The sequence below is a fragment of the Triticum aestivum genome, chromosome 7B (genome assembly GCF_018294505.1).
Source record: "Triticum aestivum cultivar Chinese Spring chromosome 7B, IWGSC CS RefSeq v2.1, whole genome shotgun sequence".
In the NCBI taxonomy this organism is placed as follows: Eukaryota; Viridiplantae; Streptophyta; class Magnoliopsida; order Poales; family Poaceae; genus Triticum; species Triticum aestivum.
This window is the reverse complement of record NC_057813.1, coordinates 182,333,990-182,353,117: the sequence shown is the minus strand read 5'-3', so window position 1 is coordinate 182,353,117 and position 19,128 is coordinate 182,333,990. Positions and strand designations below refer to the sequence as shown.

Here is a 19,128-nt window from a genome sequence, read left to right as displayed (position 1 = left end):
AATAAAATTTATTCCTTTGTTGTAGGAAAAAATTAGCTTTATGCAAAGCATTAAACTTAGAGCCTCCACCAACCAAATATGCATGTAGATATAGTTCTTGCATTCATTTTCTCTACAGTGTAACTCTACCAGCATATTTCATGTGCTGACCTACACGACTGCAACGTCTCATGTTGCAGACTTTACCGATGAAGAATAAGGTGCGATAGATCGTTGTCATGCACTCAGCTATGCCGTTGGAGTTGATGGACTCATTTATCTTCGAAGCTTCCGCAATTATTTTGCTTAGATGGCCTCCAGCCATATTATTTGTGTAAAAAATACTCTTTATGAGGATCTCGATGTAATAAGTGTGTGATTGAAATTCTGTTATAATTCCTCGAGTACTGTGTGTGTCAGCATACCGATCCAGGGATGACACTTAAGCACAGAGACTTCGGTCCATTGGGATCGTGGTCGCTACAAGGCTTACTAGGGACGTGTTATGTTGTCTATGTATCTGCACATGTATCAAGTTTCTGGTTAATACAATTCTAGCATAAATAATAAACATTTATCATGAAATAAGGAGATACAAACTAACAACTTTATTATTGCCTCTAGGGCATATTTCCTTCACTGTCTTGGCGGGATAAGGTTAAGTACCTTATGTGGCGCCGTCGGGATCCAGTAAGGACATGCCTCATGTGCACATTCCGGTGAATGTGACATCAACATCACGTGGATCCTTGATATGTGTAAATTTTGAAGTTTCATGCCACATTTTTATCAAAATAAGCAATGTTCTAACTTTGTTTGGACTAACCTACTACAAATTGCCAGATTGAAAAAATTGTGTGTTTTTGTGTCATTATATTCTATCTACACGTCATACGATTCCAAGTCCAATTGTGACCTATATCATACAAATGATTCAACACATATCTAACAAACAACTTGGAACATTTGCATCGAACCTACGCAATTATGTTATCTCTTCGACCCCACAAGTCAAACACTTTAGATATTTTCTCTATGCATGGTGCAATATGTCTCACGTGTCAATGGAATAGTATTCGGTATGCTCTAGGATTTACAACAAATTACATTGTTGTTTTTACGCTTTTGCTTCAACTTTGCTAACTCCCAAAAGTCTGGACGAAGGCCGATAGTGACCATGTTTGTTCAAAAGGCTGGGGCCTCCAATAACTAACCCTAGTAATCTAGAGGATCTGAACACTTCATTACTTTATTGTTACTTAGTTGGGATTCATTTTTGACTATACATCTTAATTCAGTAGTATGATTGATAAGTGATTACCTACGTAAGCATTTAAATCAATGTTTATTGCGTGTACATAAGTGATGTTTGTAGATGACAACTAAACCTCTAAAGGCTAGAAAGATAGCCATATATGAAGATGCAAACTTGTTCATAAGATAGGTATGGCAGCATTCAAGATTGGAAGGTCGGATGGCTAAGCACCCACGGAACTGAAATGTCCTCGTTGCTGTAAGTCGGATGTAAATGCAAGACAGGTCAGATGGTCATTGGATAATAAAACTAAGAAAACTTACAAAAAAATGGTAACAATAAGGACTTCTTTGGACTGTAGGAATAGGAAAAAACGCAGGATTGAGATGACATGTACCGTAGGATCCTACCGAACTTTAAAACACGGGATTGTTGCCGTAAGGGCCTCTTTGGATTGAAGGATTTTCATAGGAATATTGGAGGATTCCAGTCCATTGGATTTTTTCCCTAAGGAAGACCTTTGGATCAAAAGAACGACACCTCCAAAATTCCTATGGATTGCATTCCTACACCTCAATCCTATAGGAATTTCAACATCCACTATAACCTCTTTTTTACACTGATTCGCGTAGGATCGAGGCACTTTTACGTGTTTTTCCTGTGTTTCATCCAAATGACCATTCTTGCAGTTTTCCTCTGTTTTGCACCTACAATCCCGTCAAATTCCTGTGTTTTTTGAATTCCTGTGTTTTCTAATCCTGTGATCCAAAGAAGCCCTAAGTGTCTTTGGATGGTGCATTACAATGAAACATAGGAATTCTAGGGGGGTTGGTGAGAGAGAGTAGGGAGAGATAGAGTGAGGTGCATCGTACCTTTCGAAGGAAAAATAAAAAAAGGTTTGCCTATAGGATGGGGGCATAGGAATTTGGTAGACTGGGATTTGAATCCTTCAAAAATCCTTCAAAGAGGCCCTAACTGAATTATTCTCTAGGCTGGGTGCGGCCGCCGGAGCGCAGGGTGGGTCCGTTTAACTCGCAGGCCCGTTTAACTTAACCACACCTTTCTTTCGGCCCAGCGAGCCCAGGTTATCCACCCGGGTCACCACGTGTACTGTATACAAGCCCGAAACCTAAGCAGGCACACCAAAGGACAACAGCAAAACCCCACCACGGACCCTCGCCGTCGCTGTCTCCCATCTCGCCGGCGCTAGCTAGGGCACCGGTCGCCCTCCCCCTCCGACGATGTCGACGCCCTCTGATCCAGCGGCGTCCGCCCAGCCCCCCTCCACCGCGGCCACCTCCAGCAGCGGCCTCACCTTCAAGCTCCACCCCCTCGTCATCGTGAACGTCTCCGACCACTACACCCGCGTCAAGGCCCAGGCCTCCTTCACCGCTGAAGCCCCGTCGCCGGGCAAGGCGCAGGCCTCCTGCTCCGCCGAAGGCTCCTCGGCGCCCGCGGAGCCGCCGAGGGTCTTCGGGTGCGTGATCGGGGTGCAGCGCGGCCGGACGGTCGAGATCTTCAACAGCTTCGAGCTCGTCCTCGACCCCGTCACCGGCACGCTCGAGCGCGCCTTCCTGGAGAAGAAGCTTGAGCTCTGTAAGCCGACCGCAAATCTGTTTCTAGGGTTGGTGCGCATAGTAGGAATATAATTTGGGGTTTGTGCGTGGTCTGATTAGTTCGTGCTGCAATTGTGCCTCTGCAGATAAGAAGGTGTTCCCTGAGTTCTATGTGCTGGGCTGGTACTCGACTGGGAGCGATGTGCAGGATACTGACATCCTAATCCACAAGGCTGTGAGTACTTACAATCCTTTTTTCAAGTTCCTAATCCTCGAGACTGGCAATGTGCTTGGTTCCTGCTCTTGTTACAAAAAAAGTGCAATTGTGATTTGGTGTGATGTACTACTCTTGAACGTTGGTTGGTTTTTAGTGTCGTGTGGAAAGAGGAGGTAGAAGATGAGTAGAGAACATGGTTTCTTGTATTGTTGTGCATAGAACGATTTTGTTTTTTATTTGTTTGAAAGTGTTTGGAAGTGATTTACTGTGCGTCATTGCATTCCATCCATGTATGTACTTGCAAAATTGTGGAAATAAGTTGCCTAGTGCCTATGGAAGTCTGAGAGTTTTCTTGTTGTAGTGTTAAAATGGGTGGTGGAACAGATGATACGTAATTATTGCTACCCATAAACCAAGGCCCGGTTATGCTTCTGATGAGGTTCAGTTTGTCTGTAGGATAAAGTAGATAATTTTGTTCGTCTTTTGTGCAGAGTGCATATTACATCTGTTCTCAATCAAAGCCTATGCAACTGTTGCAAACTCTTAAGTCACATGTATGGACCAGCATTACCTTTGAAACCGAATCAACTTAACACTAGATGTAAAGTATTTTTCGAACATGTTTTATGTCAAAATGGTGCACGGCCTATGTCATGGCCCGCAGCAACATACATTACTTATGTTGACATGATGCAGAGCTACTCTCAAACTCTGGTACATTGGCCGGTTTTGTTCAAGTGCAACACCAAATAATTAGAGACCATATGAAAGTTGCTTTTGAGAGGAATATCACTTTTCGACATGGATATGATCTGCTGTATGTAATATTCAGTCGCCTCCATGTAACTTTGTTTTTCTATGATCCAGCTGATGGACATTAATGAAAGCCCTGTTTATCTTCTCTTGAATCCTGCAATCAACCACTCCCAGAAGGATCTCCCTGTGACAATTTATGAGAGTGGTAGGTTAATCTGATCTACAATTTGTATTATTATTCAAGTGATGCTATTGGCATGTCTTCTTTTTGGTTCTACAAAATTTGTTTATGTATGATGTGAACACCTTGGTTTCACGTTGAAACAACTAACATGCATAGGGTGGCAGATGGAATGGCTTCAACGGGATTAGGGTTTTGGAAGGGAAAGATAGGGACATGTTGAAATGAGACTAATGAGAGGACAGTTGAATTTACAGATCTCCTGCTAACATAAAAAAAAAAGAATATGAGAGGACTAAGAGAGGTTTGGAGATACCAAATACGACTAGATGAGAGAAATATCTACCCAACCTCACAAGACTTGAAAACTTGGAAGCAAACTCAATTCATCTTCTATCTCTTTGCTATTTCTCTGGAGGAACAGATGCCTGCATCGGAATGGACTGAACTAAATTACCTATGACACAACTCTTATTCCTTTGTGGACTACACCCCTATCGATCAACCCAATGTAACATACTATTATTATTCATAGTTCAAAAAAGCGCTAGGCGTTAATTGTGCGTTTTGCCACCGCCTTGCGCTTTACTGACCAAAGCGCATGCTTATGCGCAGTTATGCACAGATTAAGCGTAGTTATGCGCAATGCGTTTTGCCAACGCCTAGAGCCTAGGCGCGCTTAAGCGCTCGCTTAGGCGCGCCTTTTTTAACTATGTTATTATTAACAGCATGCTTTACTTCCTAATAATTGTCCTGGATAACGAGTTCTGGTAGCTTTTGGGGGTGTTTGTTTCCATGAGCCATACACCTGCCAAGCCATGAGCTAGTGCCATTTGCTGCTGCTGTGTGCACTCACCTAACTTAACCATGTCAACTTCATGGTTTTTTGTGTATTCTGGAAAACAGGGCCATTGCCCTTGTTCAATTGATCATGAATCATGTTTTTTTTATGTTCGTTGTATTGAGCTTTGCTTTAGGGTGCACATCAACTATGCATGTAGTGTTTTTTTTTAATATAAATAACAGTTTATAGCCATCACTATTATAGTATGGGTAGCCCTTAAGTTTCTCGATCTGATATTTCTGTAACTAGTTTGGAGTTTTCCGTTGCATTAATGCTCTTATCCTGTTCACTTTCCTGTCTGTGCTGCTAATTCTTTGTTTATCGCCATTGTAAAATTCAAGAGTTGCATGTTATTGATGGTGGCCCCCAGCTCATCTTTGTCAAATCAAATTACACAATTGAGGTTGGTTTTTTCTTTCTCTAATCTCTTTGGGCTGATCTAGCTCTGAATTTGTTTTTTAGTTCTGATTTATTTTTATTTACACTTATTCACATTTACATTTGATTTAGACTGTAGAAGCAGAGAGGATATCTGTAGATCATGTTGCCCATCTGAAACCATCTGATGGTGGCTCTGCAGCAACTCAATGTAAGGATCCTTTGTTCAACATCATTTTAGCATCTTGGATAAGGTCATAGAGTTGTTCAGTACTTGTACTACGAAGGTACCATTTTTGGTCAAAATACTAACACTGACATGTTTGAGCAGTGGCTGCTCATCTTACAGGAATACACAGTGCCATCAAGATGCTCAATAGCAGGGTTCGTGTTATCCAGCAATACCTCGGTGCCATGCAAAAAGGTTTGTCTTTTGCCACTGATCTGATGTTCCCTCAATATTTTTTCGCCAGAATTTGCAGCATCTTTGAACTATTTGTGTAAGTACTTGTCAATCACTAAGCCTCTTCCATCACTGCAGGTGATATGCCACTGGACAATTCACTTCTTAGGCAAGTCTCAAGCCTCGTAAGAAGACTACCAGCTGTGGAATCGGAGAAATTCCAAGGTGACTTCTTAACGGTAGGTTAATTCTCCATTTTGTTGTGTACTTTTAACTGCTTAACTTCACCTTGCATCTTATGATACGATGATGTTCTCTTTGTTTCCAGGAATACAATGACACCCTCCTCATGACTTACCTTGCAATGTTCACAAACTGTTCAAGGTATGCCTCAGTTTCTTTCATGAAACCTTCTGATAAGAAAGAATGTTGCATACGTATGAAACAACAGAGTAGAATAAATGGATTTACATCTACATTGAAGTTGTGTGTCAGATGCTCCTTTTGTGGACATCGTATTCCTCTGTATCCTCAAATCATATAATTTGCTGTGCTTGCACCGGTGTTGATGTTGGTATTGATGGTACTCTTTGATGACTTGTAGCACAATGAACGAGTTGGTCGAGAAGTTTAACACCACCTATGAGAGATCCCCTGCCAGGAGAGGAGGCCGAGGCGCTTTCATGTAGATGGGTCCCAGCCGTCCTGCTGCTGCTGAGGTTTTGGTGCTGGTTATCCGTGCTGCTGAGATTTTGAAAATAGTTCTCATATCTAGACGCAAATTTTGCGTGCAATCAGTTAGGTGCTCTATCTTCCGGCAGTATCCGAGACTTTTCAATCTTCTTATCCTCTCTGGGTTGGATCAGTGACGCGACGTGCCTGGGTGATTGATTATCCCTCTTGTCCCGGAGTTGACGTGTAAAGTTTGACTTAATAGATGTTGCTCAAGTTAACTCGTATCTGGGTCTTATCCTGTCTTCTTGAAATTGGTCATGCTTAGCAAAATCTTTGAAAATCCTCAAGCTGCGTCATTGGTATTGTTTTATTGAGAAATACTTAATGCAGCATGTCCATGTATACACTGCTTGAAACAAGGGTTTGATCCAATCCATCTTGATGGGTGACACGAGGGGTTAGTTTCTTGGTATGTATCACAGCTCACTAAAGCTTTGCTCTCGTGGAGGTCGTGGCACTGTCGCGCCATAGGCCAGTCCTTGAGCACTGGCAGCGCTTCTTTGGTGTGCTGTGATGGACTAATGAGCGTGATTCTTACGGTAGTTTTCTGTTGGCTCGTAACAGTCTAATCCGTTGCTAATCGTATCAGCTTTCCTCGTGTAGTTTTTTTTTTTGAGTTATCCTCGTGTAGTTTGTTGGTTTCACTTTTCATCGCTACCACCCCTTGGTATCAGCTTTCCTTGTGTAGTTTGTTGGTTTCCTTGGATTGATACTGCCTCTTTCGATCGATTTTTCTCTGAACCACATGATAATCCTCATTATTTAACCTGACCCCTAAACAACCAAGTAAATTGCCAATAGCAAAAAATACCAAGCAAACAACAAAATCAACTCGGTAGTTGTAATTCATATCTTTCCTCACGTTGGACTACTAGAATAAAGCTACCACTTTACTAGTATAAAATAGAATGCGAAAGCTGCATTATCTAAACTCCTACTCCCTCCGTTCCTAAATATAATTTTTTTTAAAGATTCCACTACAAACTACTCCCTCCATTCTTAAATATTTGTCTTTCTAGCCATCTCAAATGGACTACAACATATGGATGTATGTAGACATGTTTTAAAGTGTAGATTCACTCATTTTGCTTCGTATGTAGTCACTTGTTGAAATCTTTAGAAAGACAATTATTTAGGAACGGAGGGAGTACATACAAATGTATATAGTGTAAATTCACTCATTTTACTTTGTATGTAGTCCATAGTGGAATCTCTAAAATGACTTATGTTTAGGAATGGATGAAGTAGTACAAACCCATCCGTTCATTACAATACAACATGAGAAAACAAATCATAAGAATTACAACATGAGAAAACCAAACGGTCCAAAGAATTGTGTTGTTACATCATGGAACAGAGCATTACAACACCAACCGGAATGCCATGAACAATGCATATTACAGGGTGCGAACGTCAGGATGGCATTGGTTCCTGCAACCCATCTCGCAGTTACTGCCACATATCGTCAGCCCTGGCTTCCGCTCCAGGATCTCTGCGACAGTCGGACTGCCCCCACGACGTTCAAGCACATTCTTCCCGACGCCAAGCCACCGCAGGCCTCGGAACAGCGGTGGGTCAACCAGCAGATCGAACAGCCTCAGGAAGTTGCGGGACAGCCTAGTGCAGTAGGAGAGATCAAGCATTCTTAGGGTGCTTTTGCCAGAGCCATGCCGGTCCAAACCTAGAGTCTCCAGGCATGGATCGGTGATGAGGACGCAGTTTCGGAGGCACAGGCTGCTTATCTGATCGCAGTTCTTGGCGATCAATGTGACGGCTCTACCAGATATCCTTGGTACGTTCCCAATGTCAAACACGGCCAAGGTTTTGTTGATGGTGCCACTCCCACACAACAATGAGGCTATGCCGTTGTTGGTGATCCTTCTGCAACTCCTCAAGCATAAGGAAGATATTGGGCAGCTCCCGTTACCGAGTGCTGACAAACCTGCATCGGTAATGTCAGCTCCTGCAAGGTCCAATAGAGTTAACTTGGAAAGCTGCGAGATGGAGGACAGGCCAGAGTCTGCAATGCTCCTGCAACCTGACAGATCAAGAACCTCCAAGTTGGTGCAGGATGACAGAGATATTGCTGTCTCACTGGTTAAGAGACCGCAGGACAGCAACCTCACTTCTGTGATCTTTGTTGCTGCCTCGTCAAGATCGAGGCACGTCAAGTCTGACAAACATGAGGCAGTACTGACCTCGAATTTCCTCAGGTCCTTGCAAGAGTGGAGAAGGGCTGCATATCCAGCATCTCTCACTTTAGAAAACCCACCAAGCCTAATGGTTTGGAGTTGCTTGCATCCTTCAGCAAGCATCAGTAGCCCAAAGTCGTTTACCCTTCTGAAGGTGGAAGAACAACCCTGCTTACTGCGTGTAAGAGATAAATGTGTCAAATTCTGGCATAAGCCAAGTGCTTGCAGCCCAATATTGGTCAGATCATTGTCCAGATCTGCTTCACTTCCAGGGTTGTCTTCTAGGCAGAGCTCAAGTAAGTTTGAGAGACTTCTAGTGATGAAGGTAACAAGTTCATCTGTTATTATGTCCAGAACTAAAGACAGTGATTCTAGACTGTCACTGAAGGGTGTCTTCAGAGATGCGCTTATGGGGAAGAGTTTCTTTGCTTGCCAATTGGCCACAGGCATTAGCAATAGTACCTTGATGGTACTAGGCATAATAGGCACCAAAGAATCAAAATCAACAGAGCCTGGAGCTAGGAGAGGAAATTTCAGCGACAGATTCTGCATTGATAGATTTGAAAAGACAGATTAGGCACAGGCACACAGCAGCCAAATGAACTTATTCCAATAGCTAATTACTCAAAATCCATGGCTAATATTACTTAAACTTTTATATATATGCTTTAGTACTCAAAGGTTGTTTTCTACTTAAACTGTACTCAAAAGATGCTAATCTAAAAACTATTCAAACATGCAATGTCGTTATTTCCATCTTTCTAAGTTAAGAAGGGTATCGTGTTCATATGTGACAAAGACACCTCACCTCCAAGTAATCACATCCTTTGAACATATGTGCTATGGACTTACGGCAGATCACAAAATGTTCACTGCCATTCAAGTTTGCCATCTCCAGTGTAATTGATCTGAATATAAATACAATATGCTCAGACTTCCCACAATTTGGGTCAAGATGAAAACAAATCATTTTTTAGAGAACAGAAACATAACCAATCACTATGCCAGGTACAAATCAAATTTTCCCAATGCCCATCCCACCTGGACAACAATAAACCTTACAATGCAATAATACTAGGCAACAGTTCATAGCGCCTAATCCAATTTCTCAAGAAATATACTGTTATGAAATTAGCCTCCATGGCTTAGTGCCAATGCTAACTTCCACAACTAATACCATGGCCGCTTGGTTCCACTAGTCACAGTACCAGCTCATGCAGCGTAGATATATGTAGGCCGATATATCAGTTTTGGGGCTGTACCGATATAAACATAATATATCATTTTGTAAATATCATTTTCACATATCATCCGATGTGGACCGAAATATCGACCAATATGGCCGATATCTGACCCGATATGCCCATTGATATAGACCGGTGCGTCAATGAACACAATTATTTATCACAAATCAGTGATTTTTTAATGTATTTACAACTTCATCGTATTATCAAAGTCATGTGTAATGTTTGTAGAAACACATATGTAAGGTATTGTTTTTAATCTTAGAGTGAGGATTTTGTGAATATGTCTTAAATAGTTTCTTAATTAACAAGTTCATAAACTAGGAATCTAAATTTATTATGCTATTCCCTCAGTCCCATAATATAAGAGCGTTTTTTACACTACACTAGTGTCAATAGTGTCAAAAACGCTCTTACATTATGGGACGGAGGAAGTAGATCATTAACACCATACATTTTGTTTTCTTTGAACAGGGATATTCAAAAAATTCCAGATATATTTTCTTCAATATATCTACGTATCATCTGATATCCAACATCCAATATGTTCAAGCCAAACCGATATACAAACCCAATATATGATATGTTGAACCTTGATTGACAGCGAGGTTCAGCCAAAACCTACATCCCCCATGGGATCCCCTGATGCTATTTGATATCCCGACAAACTCGACACCCACGAGAGACTCTGGTCAGACCGCCTGAAATGGCAAGCCAGACCACTCCCTCCGTGCAGCGCACAGAGTCCATCTTGATTCTCTCGGTTACACACAACAGTGCAACACTGCCCCTTGTACTTGTTGAGGCCCTGGCTACTACGTGTTCGACTCAATATACGTTTTTTTAAACCATATCAGCTAATACTACCACAAGTCCAACTGTAATCTAACCCATAGCATAAGCAAACAAGAAATTGCTGAAGATGCATACCTCAAATTGGTGCACCTCTCACCAATCACCACAAAGAGGTACGGGGAGAAGGACGAGCACTTGAGCAGCGAGAGCTCGCGGAGGCTCTCCTTCGCAATAGCAGCGACAGCGGAGTCGTTGAGTAGGCTGCAATTGACGGCGAGGCTGCGGAGCCTGCCATTACCGGCAAGAATCCTATTCGCGATAGCATTCGTCGGCGTAAACGCCTGCAACAGCGACCAAACCCCAGATTAAAGGGAGACCATCTCTGGCGGGAGGCGGGGAGCGCGAGAGGGGAAGAAGCGACGAGGCTCACCAAGAGGTCTAGGGATGCGACGGAGGATAAGGCGGCGCCGGCGGCGCCTCGGAGGGCGCGGCAGGATGCTGCGGCGGAGCAGGCGGCCTCTAGCCCCACCCGGCCAACAACCTCCACCAGGAGCGCTTCGGGGAGGATGTCGACCAGGCCTCCTCTGACGCTGCCGGAGGCCTCGCCGCCGCCCTGGCCGTCGCCGGCGGCGCGGGGCTTCTTCTCCATGGCTCCTTGCTTTCAGACCTAGAGTCAGATGCGCGGAGACCGTCCCTGGATATACCACCACGGCTCGCGGGCCCTCTCTGTGTGGGTATGACATGTAGGCCCTCTGCCGTCGTTCTATTTGGTTTTAATCTGCTACTGTTCTAAATGAGGAAATAAACCAATAAACCGGACCTGCTGTTCTTTCTTGGAAGAAAAAGGTTAGCGCTAGGTATCTGAAAATTTCAAAACTGGTAGCTGCTCAATACGTTGCAAAATGCACGATGTTATGGGCATCGACATGTTTTTTAGCATGCAAATATTAAGTATACACATATCCACGGGAAAAAAACGGAGTTACTAAATCTCATCTAAATGAGATTTAACAATGTCTCATCTAACTTGTGGTTCGTTCAATTTATTGTTGTAGTCTCCGCGTAAACTTGATCCCACTTTGATTTTTTGTCCAACGGTCGCGTTTCCCGTTTGAGTCTGGTTGCCGGCCCGTTCGAGTCAGCCATACTTTTTTTGTTAGGTCCATTTTTTTAACCTTTGTTTGTTGTGTTGCTGGCCGTTTTCACGACCTTTTTGTCGTTTGGTATTGGCCTGTGAAAATGCAACTAATCCTCGAGTGGTTTTGGTAATTCATAACAATATATAGTTTATTGAACTAATATTCTTTTAAGATAAATATTTTAGGAAGTTCAATGAATGGCATGGCATATACTAGGAATGTGGGCCTCTCAAAATGCTAAGGACACATATTGACAACAGCTCAAGACTCTTCATTTTACTTTTAGTGATCAAAGATCACATTGAGTCCATAGGAAAGCCAATACTATTAAAAGGGGATGAGGTGTTGCTTAATGGGTTGCTTACTCAAATGCTTAGTGATATTGCTCCAAAGCCCTCAACCACTTTCTCATTCCAAATATGTCTAAAACCTAAAAGTCAAACTCGGCCCCATCGATTCTTTCCATCTGGTGCCACCGAGTTCATGTGACATAGCCAGTGCCAGAAACCCTAACAGTTCGGTCACACCGATACAGATCTCGGTTTCACCGAGATGGCCTTGCAACCTCTCTGTTGCCTGTTGTACTTATTTCGGTCTCACCAAAATGTGCAATCGGTCCCACCGAGTTTGCTTGACATCTTCTATGTTGCCTTATTGCTGCACTTCGGTCTCACCGAGTTGATGCAATCGGCGCCACCGAGTTGATGTTTGCCCTAAGCCCTAGCACATCGGTCACATCGAGTTGTTCCAGTCGGTCTCATCAAGATTCCTAACGTTCACATTTTGAACTAAATCAGTCTCACCGAGTTCATCTATTCGGTCTGACCGAGTTGGATCAAATGTGTGTAACAGTTGGATTTTGTGTGGAGGCTATATATACCCCTCCACCCCATCTCCATTTGTGAGAGAGCCATCAGAACGTGCCTACACTTCCAACATACATTTTCTGAAAGAGAACCACATACTCATATGTTGAGATCAAGATATACCAATCCTACCACAAGAATCTTGATTCCTAGCCTTCCCCAAGTTGTTTTCCACTCGGATCATCTTTCCACCATATCCAAATTTGTGTGTGAGAGAGAGTTGAGTGTTGTGAAGACTATCATTTCAAGCACAAGAGCAAGGAGTTCATCATCAACACAACATCTATTATCTTTTGGAGAGTGGTGTCTCCTAGATTGGTTAGGTGTCGCATGGGAGCCTCCGTCAAGTTGTGGAGTTGAACTAAGAAGTTTGTAAGGGCAAGGAGATCGCCGACTTCATGAAGATCTACCCGAGTGAGGCAAGTCCTTCATGGGCGATGGCCATGGTGGGATAGACAAGGTTGCTTATTCGTGGACCCTTCATGGGCGGAGCCTTTCTTGGACTGCGCAACCGTTACCCTGGTTGAAGTATCCATCAACGTGGACGTACGATAGCACCACCTACCGGAACCACGCCAAAAATCTCTGTGTCTACATTGCATTTGCCTTCTCCAAACCCTTCCCTTTACCTTCATATGCAATGCTTTATCTTCCGCTGCTACATTCTTAGAATTGCATGTGTAGGTTGATTGCTTGAATTGTGCTAGTTGCTAAAATCTGCTTACAACTAAAATTGGGAAAATGATAGATTTTTATTTGGTCAAGTAGTCTAATCACCCCCCTCTAGACCCACTTTCGATCCTATAGCCCGCCTTTTGTATAAGTGGAGGGGACAGGGGGCTTTGTTCCATTCCTATTTTATTGCTTCCATTCTGCGGCCACCTCTCTTTGTTCCTCCTCTCCCCATTCCCCTTTGTCTCCCATTTGTGTCATCATGAGTAGGAAGGAGTCGAGGTGAGCAGGAAGGAGTCGACCGAGGATTAGTTCGCTCCCGCGAGGTGAAGAGATGGCAGGCGCTGGTGATAAAGTGAGCTTTTTGCCCCATGTGTTTTTTAGGTTTTCCTGATTTGAGGTATAACCCTAGATTTCAAGTAGATTAGCTCCATCTACACTATGCACGTCCTGCTTTTATTGGGATTTTTAGATCCTCTATCTCCTTGTTTGTTTTTTGTTAGATTGGACCCATCGACCGTCTGGATTGGTTTGCGTTCTTGGTAGGGGGTGCGGGATAGGGGTGGCATGGTGTTTATTGGAAAATCACGACGTCTCAAACAGATGCATGGTTAGACCCATTTGGAAACCCATTATTGAGGGGTTTTATAACTCATTGGAAACACCCTCTATCCATTTTTGTCCATGGAGCCCTATAATTTTAAGTTAATTCTTTAAGTTTTCTTAAGTTGATGCTAGTAGAATATACAAAAACATGTATGTCATGTTGTCTATGTCTTCAGTAGACTTGATTTAAAGGGTATAGGTCAATTCTCCCCCTTGTGTGAGTTTTCTAGGTGTAGGTAGTGTGATCCCAAGTTTGTGTTTTTTTAGTTGTAGGTTTTTTTGTGTTGTAGTTTGTAATGCAGTGTGTTTTTTAGGCTGCATTGCTTTGATTTTTACCTACTGTTCCTTGTTTTTAGTAACCTACTGGGGTTGAAAGTTTTCCTAGAGTGTGAAGATAATATATATAACTAATTGATGGCATTTCCAATTATTCATGCCTTTCAAAAGATCCAAAAGTGTGTTGTGATGTTATTTTTCTACAATTCGTCTTACATTTCTTTTTGTGGGACAAAGGATTCTATGCATTTTTTGCATAACTATGGCTAAGAATTGCATCACATATTTGGCTAAGAACTGCATCACATTTTCCTTAATGGCCTGCCAAACTGTTTGTTCCTTGTTGCATCGTTTCATATGCCAAACATGGGATTGATACCTATTTGTTAACATATTGAATTTGTTCACTTTTTTGTTCATTCGCTCCATGGTAGTATGAGAAAGTGACTCATCATAATGTTTTATACGCATCTCTGATACAATTTTGTTCATGTGATCTATGATAGTTAGGTGTAGGTAGTGTATTCTCCCTTCCCGTTTTTGTATATTCTACCAGTAATAGTCTTTTTTTCACCTATGTTGTGCTACAAAAGCTAACTGCCGCATCAGTTAATTAAGTTCTTTTAACCTTGCAAGTCATATAATGTTTTTGTTGTGACAATTTTTCTCCCAGAGCTGCTTTCTAAATCATGTATTGCCCTTTAATTTTCATTGTATCATTGTTAATGGTAGATTTATTTTTTTTCTGTTTTTCATATATAAAGATGGCTTGTTGTTCATGTCTTCAATTGTCTTATCTCTTGTATGGTTTTTGTTAAATGTAGCCCTATTGATAGTTGTGTTGGTTTTTATCATAAGAAGTTATGCCCATGGTATGCCTATATAGTTTTCATGTTGTTGCACTAGTGTTTCACTATCCAAAATATTGCATTTTGTTTATTTTTACTTGTTGTAGGAAAAGTTGTGTGCAGTTTGTCTGAACTACTGCGGTGATGAAAGTGGTAATAGTTTCAACATTTTTGCATGGAACGAGTTCAAGACTTCCGCGGTACATTGACCAACACATTTAGCTACTTCCACCTTTTCTGATTTTTTACTCTATCAATGAGTGATGAGTTTAGTCCAAGAGTGATTTTTTTATTTTTCAGAAATCAAGGTTGTCCCATGTGGTGTGAGGGTTCATTTCAACACCTTAACCAAGAACTCTATGTTGTTCATGGCTAGCGGCCATGTATACACTATCAAGCTGCACAAGGGGGCCCATAATACTTCAATATTCGGGGTTGAATGGGGAAAGTTCTTTAGTGGCAACCACCTGGGGGGTGGAGAGATGGTCTCTTTCAACATGCCCATGCCCATGCCAGAGGTTTACATTGCTTTCCAGATTGGTAACGGGTCTGAAGATGAAACATCCCCCTTCGAGAACGAGGATGATGATGAAAGCTCAGATGATGATGAAAGCTTAGATGATGGTGACATGAAGGAAGATGCCCCCATAAAAGACGAAGCCTGCATTTTTTACACAAGGGGGTCCCGTCTTAATGAGAGTGAGCAGTTGGAGCTTAAAGGACTAACTCCATTGAACAAAGAGCATAGAGGCATCCCTTTCACGCACTGTCTTACCAAAACCAACATAGAAACTGGAATCATTGTATGTGTTTAGTCCTGTTCGTTCTTCATTATTATTAATTTTTTGAAATATGTGAGTTTTTTCGCATATTTTTTGTACATAGAGAATCCCAAAGTTGGTTGCTAAGAGCCTGGACATTCCAAAGCAAGGAGCTGCTGACATTCATCTACATGACGGACCAGTGATAGTGGCAACTTATAACACTTGCAACGATGGGCACATAGTGTTCAACAAAAAAGGCTGGAGTCTCTTTGCATCAGGGAGTAACCTGAAGGTTGACAAGGCTATGTTGATCTCCTTCGAGACCAGAACCTAGTGCCATGTTGATATCATTGTTGTCGTTGACAAGCTTTTTTATGGTTCTTCTTTGTTGCAGGCTGGTGGCCAAGAAAAGTAGTTGTTGATACTTTTGGTGGTTTCTCGCAAGCTATGTGTTAGGTGCTACGTCTCCAACGTATCTATAATTTTTGATGTATTCATGCCATGTTTACAATATTTTTACATGATTTTGGTATGATTTGATTAGAACTAACCCGGACTGACGTTGTTTTCAGCAGAACTACCGTGGTGTTGTTTTTGTGCAAAAATAGAAGTTCTCGGAATGGGCTGAAAATCAACGGATATTTTTTCTAGAAAATATAAAAAATATTGGAATGAAGAGTTACCGGAGGGGAGTCCCGTGGGCCCCACGAGGGTGGAGGGCGCGCCCTCCTAGGGTGCACCCCATGCGTCGTGGACTCTCCGTGGCCCCCTGACTTGTTCTTGACGCCAACCTCTCCTATAAATCCCCAAACCTCTAGAACATAACCTAGATCGGGAGTTTCGCCGCCGCAAGCCTCTGTAGCCACCAAAAACCAATTGGGACCCACGGAGAGTTTGGTGGCCATCTTCATCATCCCGGTGCTCTCCATGACGAGGAGGAAGTAGTTCACCCTCGGGGCTGAGGGTATGTACGAGTAGCTATGTGTTTGATCTCTCTCCCTCTCGTGTTCTTGATTTGGCACGATCTTGATGTATCGTGAGCTTTGCTATTATAGTTGGATCCTATGATGTTTCTCCCCCTCTACTCTCTTGTAATGGATTGAGTTTTCCCTTTGAAGTTATATTATCAGATTGAGTCTTTAAGGATTTGAAACACTTGATGTATGTCTTGCATGGGATATCCGTGGTGACAATGGGGTATTCTATTGATTCACTTGATGTATGTTTTGGTGATCAACTTGCGGGTTCCGTGACCTTGGGAATCTATGCATAGGGGTTGGCACACGTTTTCGTCTTGACTCTCCGATAGAAACTTTGGGGCACTCTTTGAAGTTCTTTGTGTTGGTTGAATAGATGAATATGAGATTGTGTGATGCATATCGTATAATCATACCCGCGGATACTTGAGGTGACATTGGAGTATCTAGGTGACATTAGGGTTTTGGTTGATTTGTGTCTTAAGGTGTTATTTTACTACGAACTCTAGGGCTGTTTGTGACACTTATAGGAATAGCCCAATGGATTGATCGGAAAGAATAACTTTGAGGTGATTTCATACCCTACAATAATATCTTCGTTTGTTCTCCGCTATTAGTGACTTTGGAGTGATTCTTTGTTGCATGTTGAGGGATTCTTATGTGATCCGATTATGTTATTATTGTTGAGAGAACTTGCACTAGTGAAAGTATGAACCTGAGGCCTTGTTTCCTAGCATTGCAATACCATTTGTGCTCACTTTTATCATTAGTTACCTTGCTGTTTTTATAATTTCAGATTACAAAAACCTATATCTACCATCCATATTGCACTTGTATCACCATCTCTTCGCCGAAGTAGTGCACCTATAAAATTTACCATTGTATTGGGTGTGTTGGGGACACAAGAGACTCTTTGTTATTTGGTTGCAGGGTTGTTTGAGAGAGACCATCTTCATGCTAGACCTCCCATGGATTGATAAGCCTTAGGTCATCCACTTGAGGGAAATTTGCTAGTGTCCTACAAACCTCTGCACTTGGAGGCCCAACAACGTCTACAAGAAGAAGGTTGTTTATTAGACATCATTATGCCACTTTATGTCGTTATTATGGTGAACCTCAGGAAATGTTTTAGAACTCATGCATGGATGAATGATGAATATTATGATTGTGTCAACAAAATGCATGCTTGGATGTGATGATAAATGGGATAGACTGTATGGAACTCATCAATATTTATGTATGATTGTGATGAATGTTAATTTTTGCCCCATTTTATGAAAGTTTGGAATTATAACACCTTTTTTTTGGGGGGTGACGGTGTCCTAGACTACGGGGTACCAACCTAGTCAGCCATAGTCCTTGGGCTAGGCCCGCATGCCCTCAGTCTCATTCAGGCGGGCTCGGGAAGCTACATGCCTGGATGTATCCAAGACTACATCCACCGAAGGCTTGACATATACTCCAAGACATATCCCGCCATGCCCCTGGATACCGACCATGTAACCCGAGATGCCCTACCTGGCGTGTATATAAGCCAGGGGGGTTAGCCCGTGATTGCTTGTATCTGTGTTGGTAATTCCCCAAAGAGGAGAGGATGATGCAGCACAACAACGGTAAGTATTTCCCTCGATTATGAAACCAAGGTTATCAATCCAGTAGGAGAACCATGCAACACTACGTAAACAACACCTGCACACAAACCATAAAAACTTGCAACCCAACGCGTAAGAGGGGTTGTCAATCCCTCCTCGTTATTGAGATAGATTAAATTGTATGAGATTGGGTAAATAGATCTAGCATAAACACTAAATATAATAAATAAAGAAAAAGTGCAGCAAGGTATTTTTGGATTTTTGGAATAATAGATCTGAAAACAATAAGATACGAAATAGACCCGGGGCCGTAGATTTCACTCGAGGCTTCTCTCAGGAAAATATCGCAAAGTGGGTAAACAAACTATTATTGGGAAATTGATAGAAGAGCAAATAATTATGACGATATCCAAGGCAATGACCATGTATATAGGCATCTCTTCCTAGATTAGTAGACCGACTCATGCCTGCATCTGCTACTATCACTCCGCACATCGACCGCTATCCAGCATGCATCTAGTATATTAAGTTCATGGAGAAATGGAGTAATGCAATGAAAACAATGACATGATGTAGACAAGATCCATTCATGTAGGAATAGACCCCATCTTTTTATCCTTAATAGGAACAATACATGCGTGTCATGTTTCTCTTTGTCACTGAGATTGAGCACTGCAAGATCGAACCCGTTACAAAGCACCTCTTCCCATTGCAAGATAAATAAAGCAAGTTGGCCAAACAAAACCAAAATATCAGAGAAGAAATACGAGGCTATAATAATCATGTATGGATAGATCTGATCATAAACTCACAATTCATCGGATCCCAACAAACACACCGCAAAAAGAATTAC

At 42.2% G+C, this 19,128-nt stretch overlaps 2 protein-coding genes across 2 annotated transcripts; one reads left to right on the top strand and one right to left on the bottom strand.

Moving 5' to 3' along the window:
- The first annotated feature begins 2,351 nt into the window (after positions 1-2,351).
- LOC123162843 (COP9 signalosome complex subunit 6) lies at positions 2,352-6,591 on the top strand. Its single transcript, XM_044580598.1, has 9 exons — positions 2,352-2,830; positions 2,937-3,025; positions 3,875-3,968; positions 5,130-5,191; positions 5,299-5,377; positions 5,498-5,590; positions 5,708-5,808; positions 5,898-5,953; positions 6,174-6,591. Exons 1-9 carry the CDS (start codon positions 2,476-2,478, stop codon positions 6,256-6,258), a joined length of 1,014 nt encoding a protein of 337 aa, XP_044436533.1. The 5' UTR covers positions 2,352-2,475; the 3' UTR covers positions 6,259-6,591.
- Positions 6,592-7,491: 900 nt separating this feature from the next.
- LOC123162842 (F-box protein At-B) lies at positions 7,492-11,248 on the bottom strand. Its single transcript, XM_044580597.1, has 4 exons — positions 10,966-11,248; positions 10,671-10,876; positions 9,305-9,404; positions 7,492-9,042 (listed from the first exon to the last, which is right to left on the bottom strand). The coding sequence occupies exons 1-4, from the start codon at positions 11,182-11,184 to the stop codon at positions 7,702-7,704; spliced, it is 1,866 nt and encodes a 621-aa protein (XP_044436532.1). The 5' UTR covers positions 11,185-11,248; the 3' UTR covers positions 7,492-7,701.
- Positions 11,249-19,128: the final 7,880 nt, after the last annotated feature.

Coding starts and splice junctions, on each gene's coding strand:
- LOC123162843 (XM_044580598.1), top strand. CDS start 2,476: ATGTCGACGCCCTCTGATCCAGCGGCGTCCGCCCAGCCCCCCTCCACC. Junction 2,831..2,936: donor GGAGAAGAAGCTTGAGCTCT/GTAAGCCGACCG, acceptor GTGCCTCTGCAG/ATAAGAAGGTGTTCCCTGAG. Junction 5,378..5,497: donor TGGCTCTGCAGCAACTCAAT/GTAAGGATCCTT, acceptor ATGTTTGAGCAG/TGGCTGCTCATCTTACAGGA.
- LOC123162842 (XM_044580597.1), bottom strand. CDS start 11,184: ATGGAGAAGAAGCCCCGCGCCGCCGGCGACGGCCAGGGCGGCGGCGAG. Junction 9,405..10,670: donor GAGAGGTGCACCAATTTGAG/GTATGCATCTTC, acceptor ATTTATATTCAG/ATCAATTACACTGGAGATGG. Junction 9,043..9,304: donor AAGGATGTGATTACTTGGAG/GTGAGGTGTCTT, acceptor CTATCAATGCAG/AATCTGTCGCTGAAATTTCC.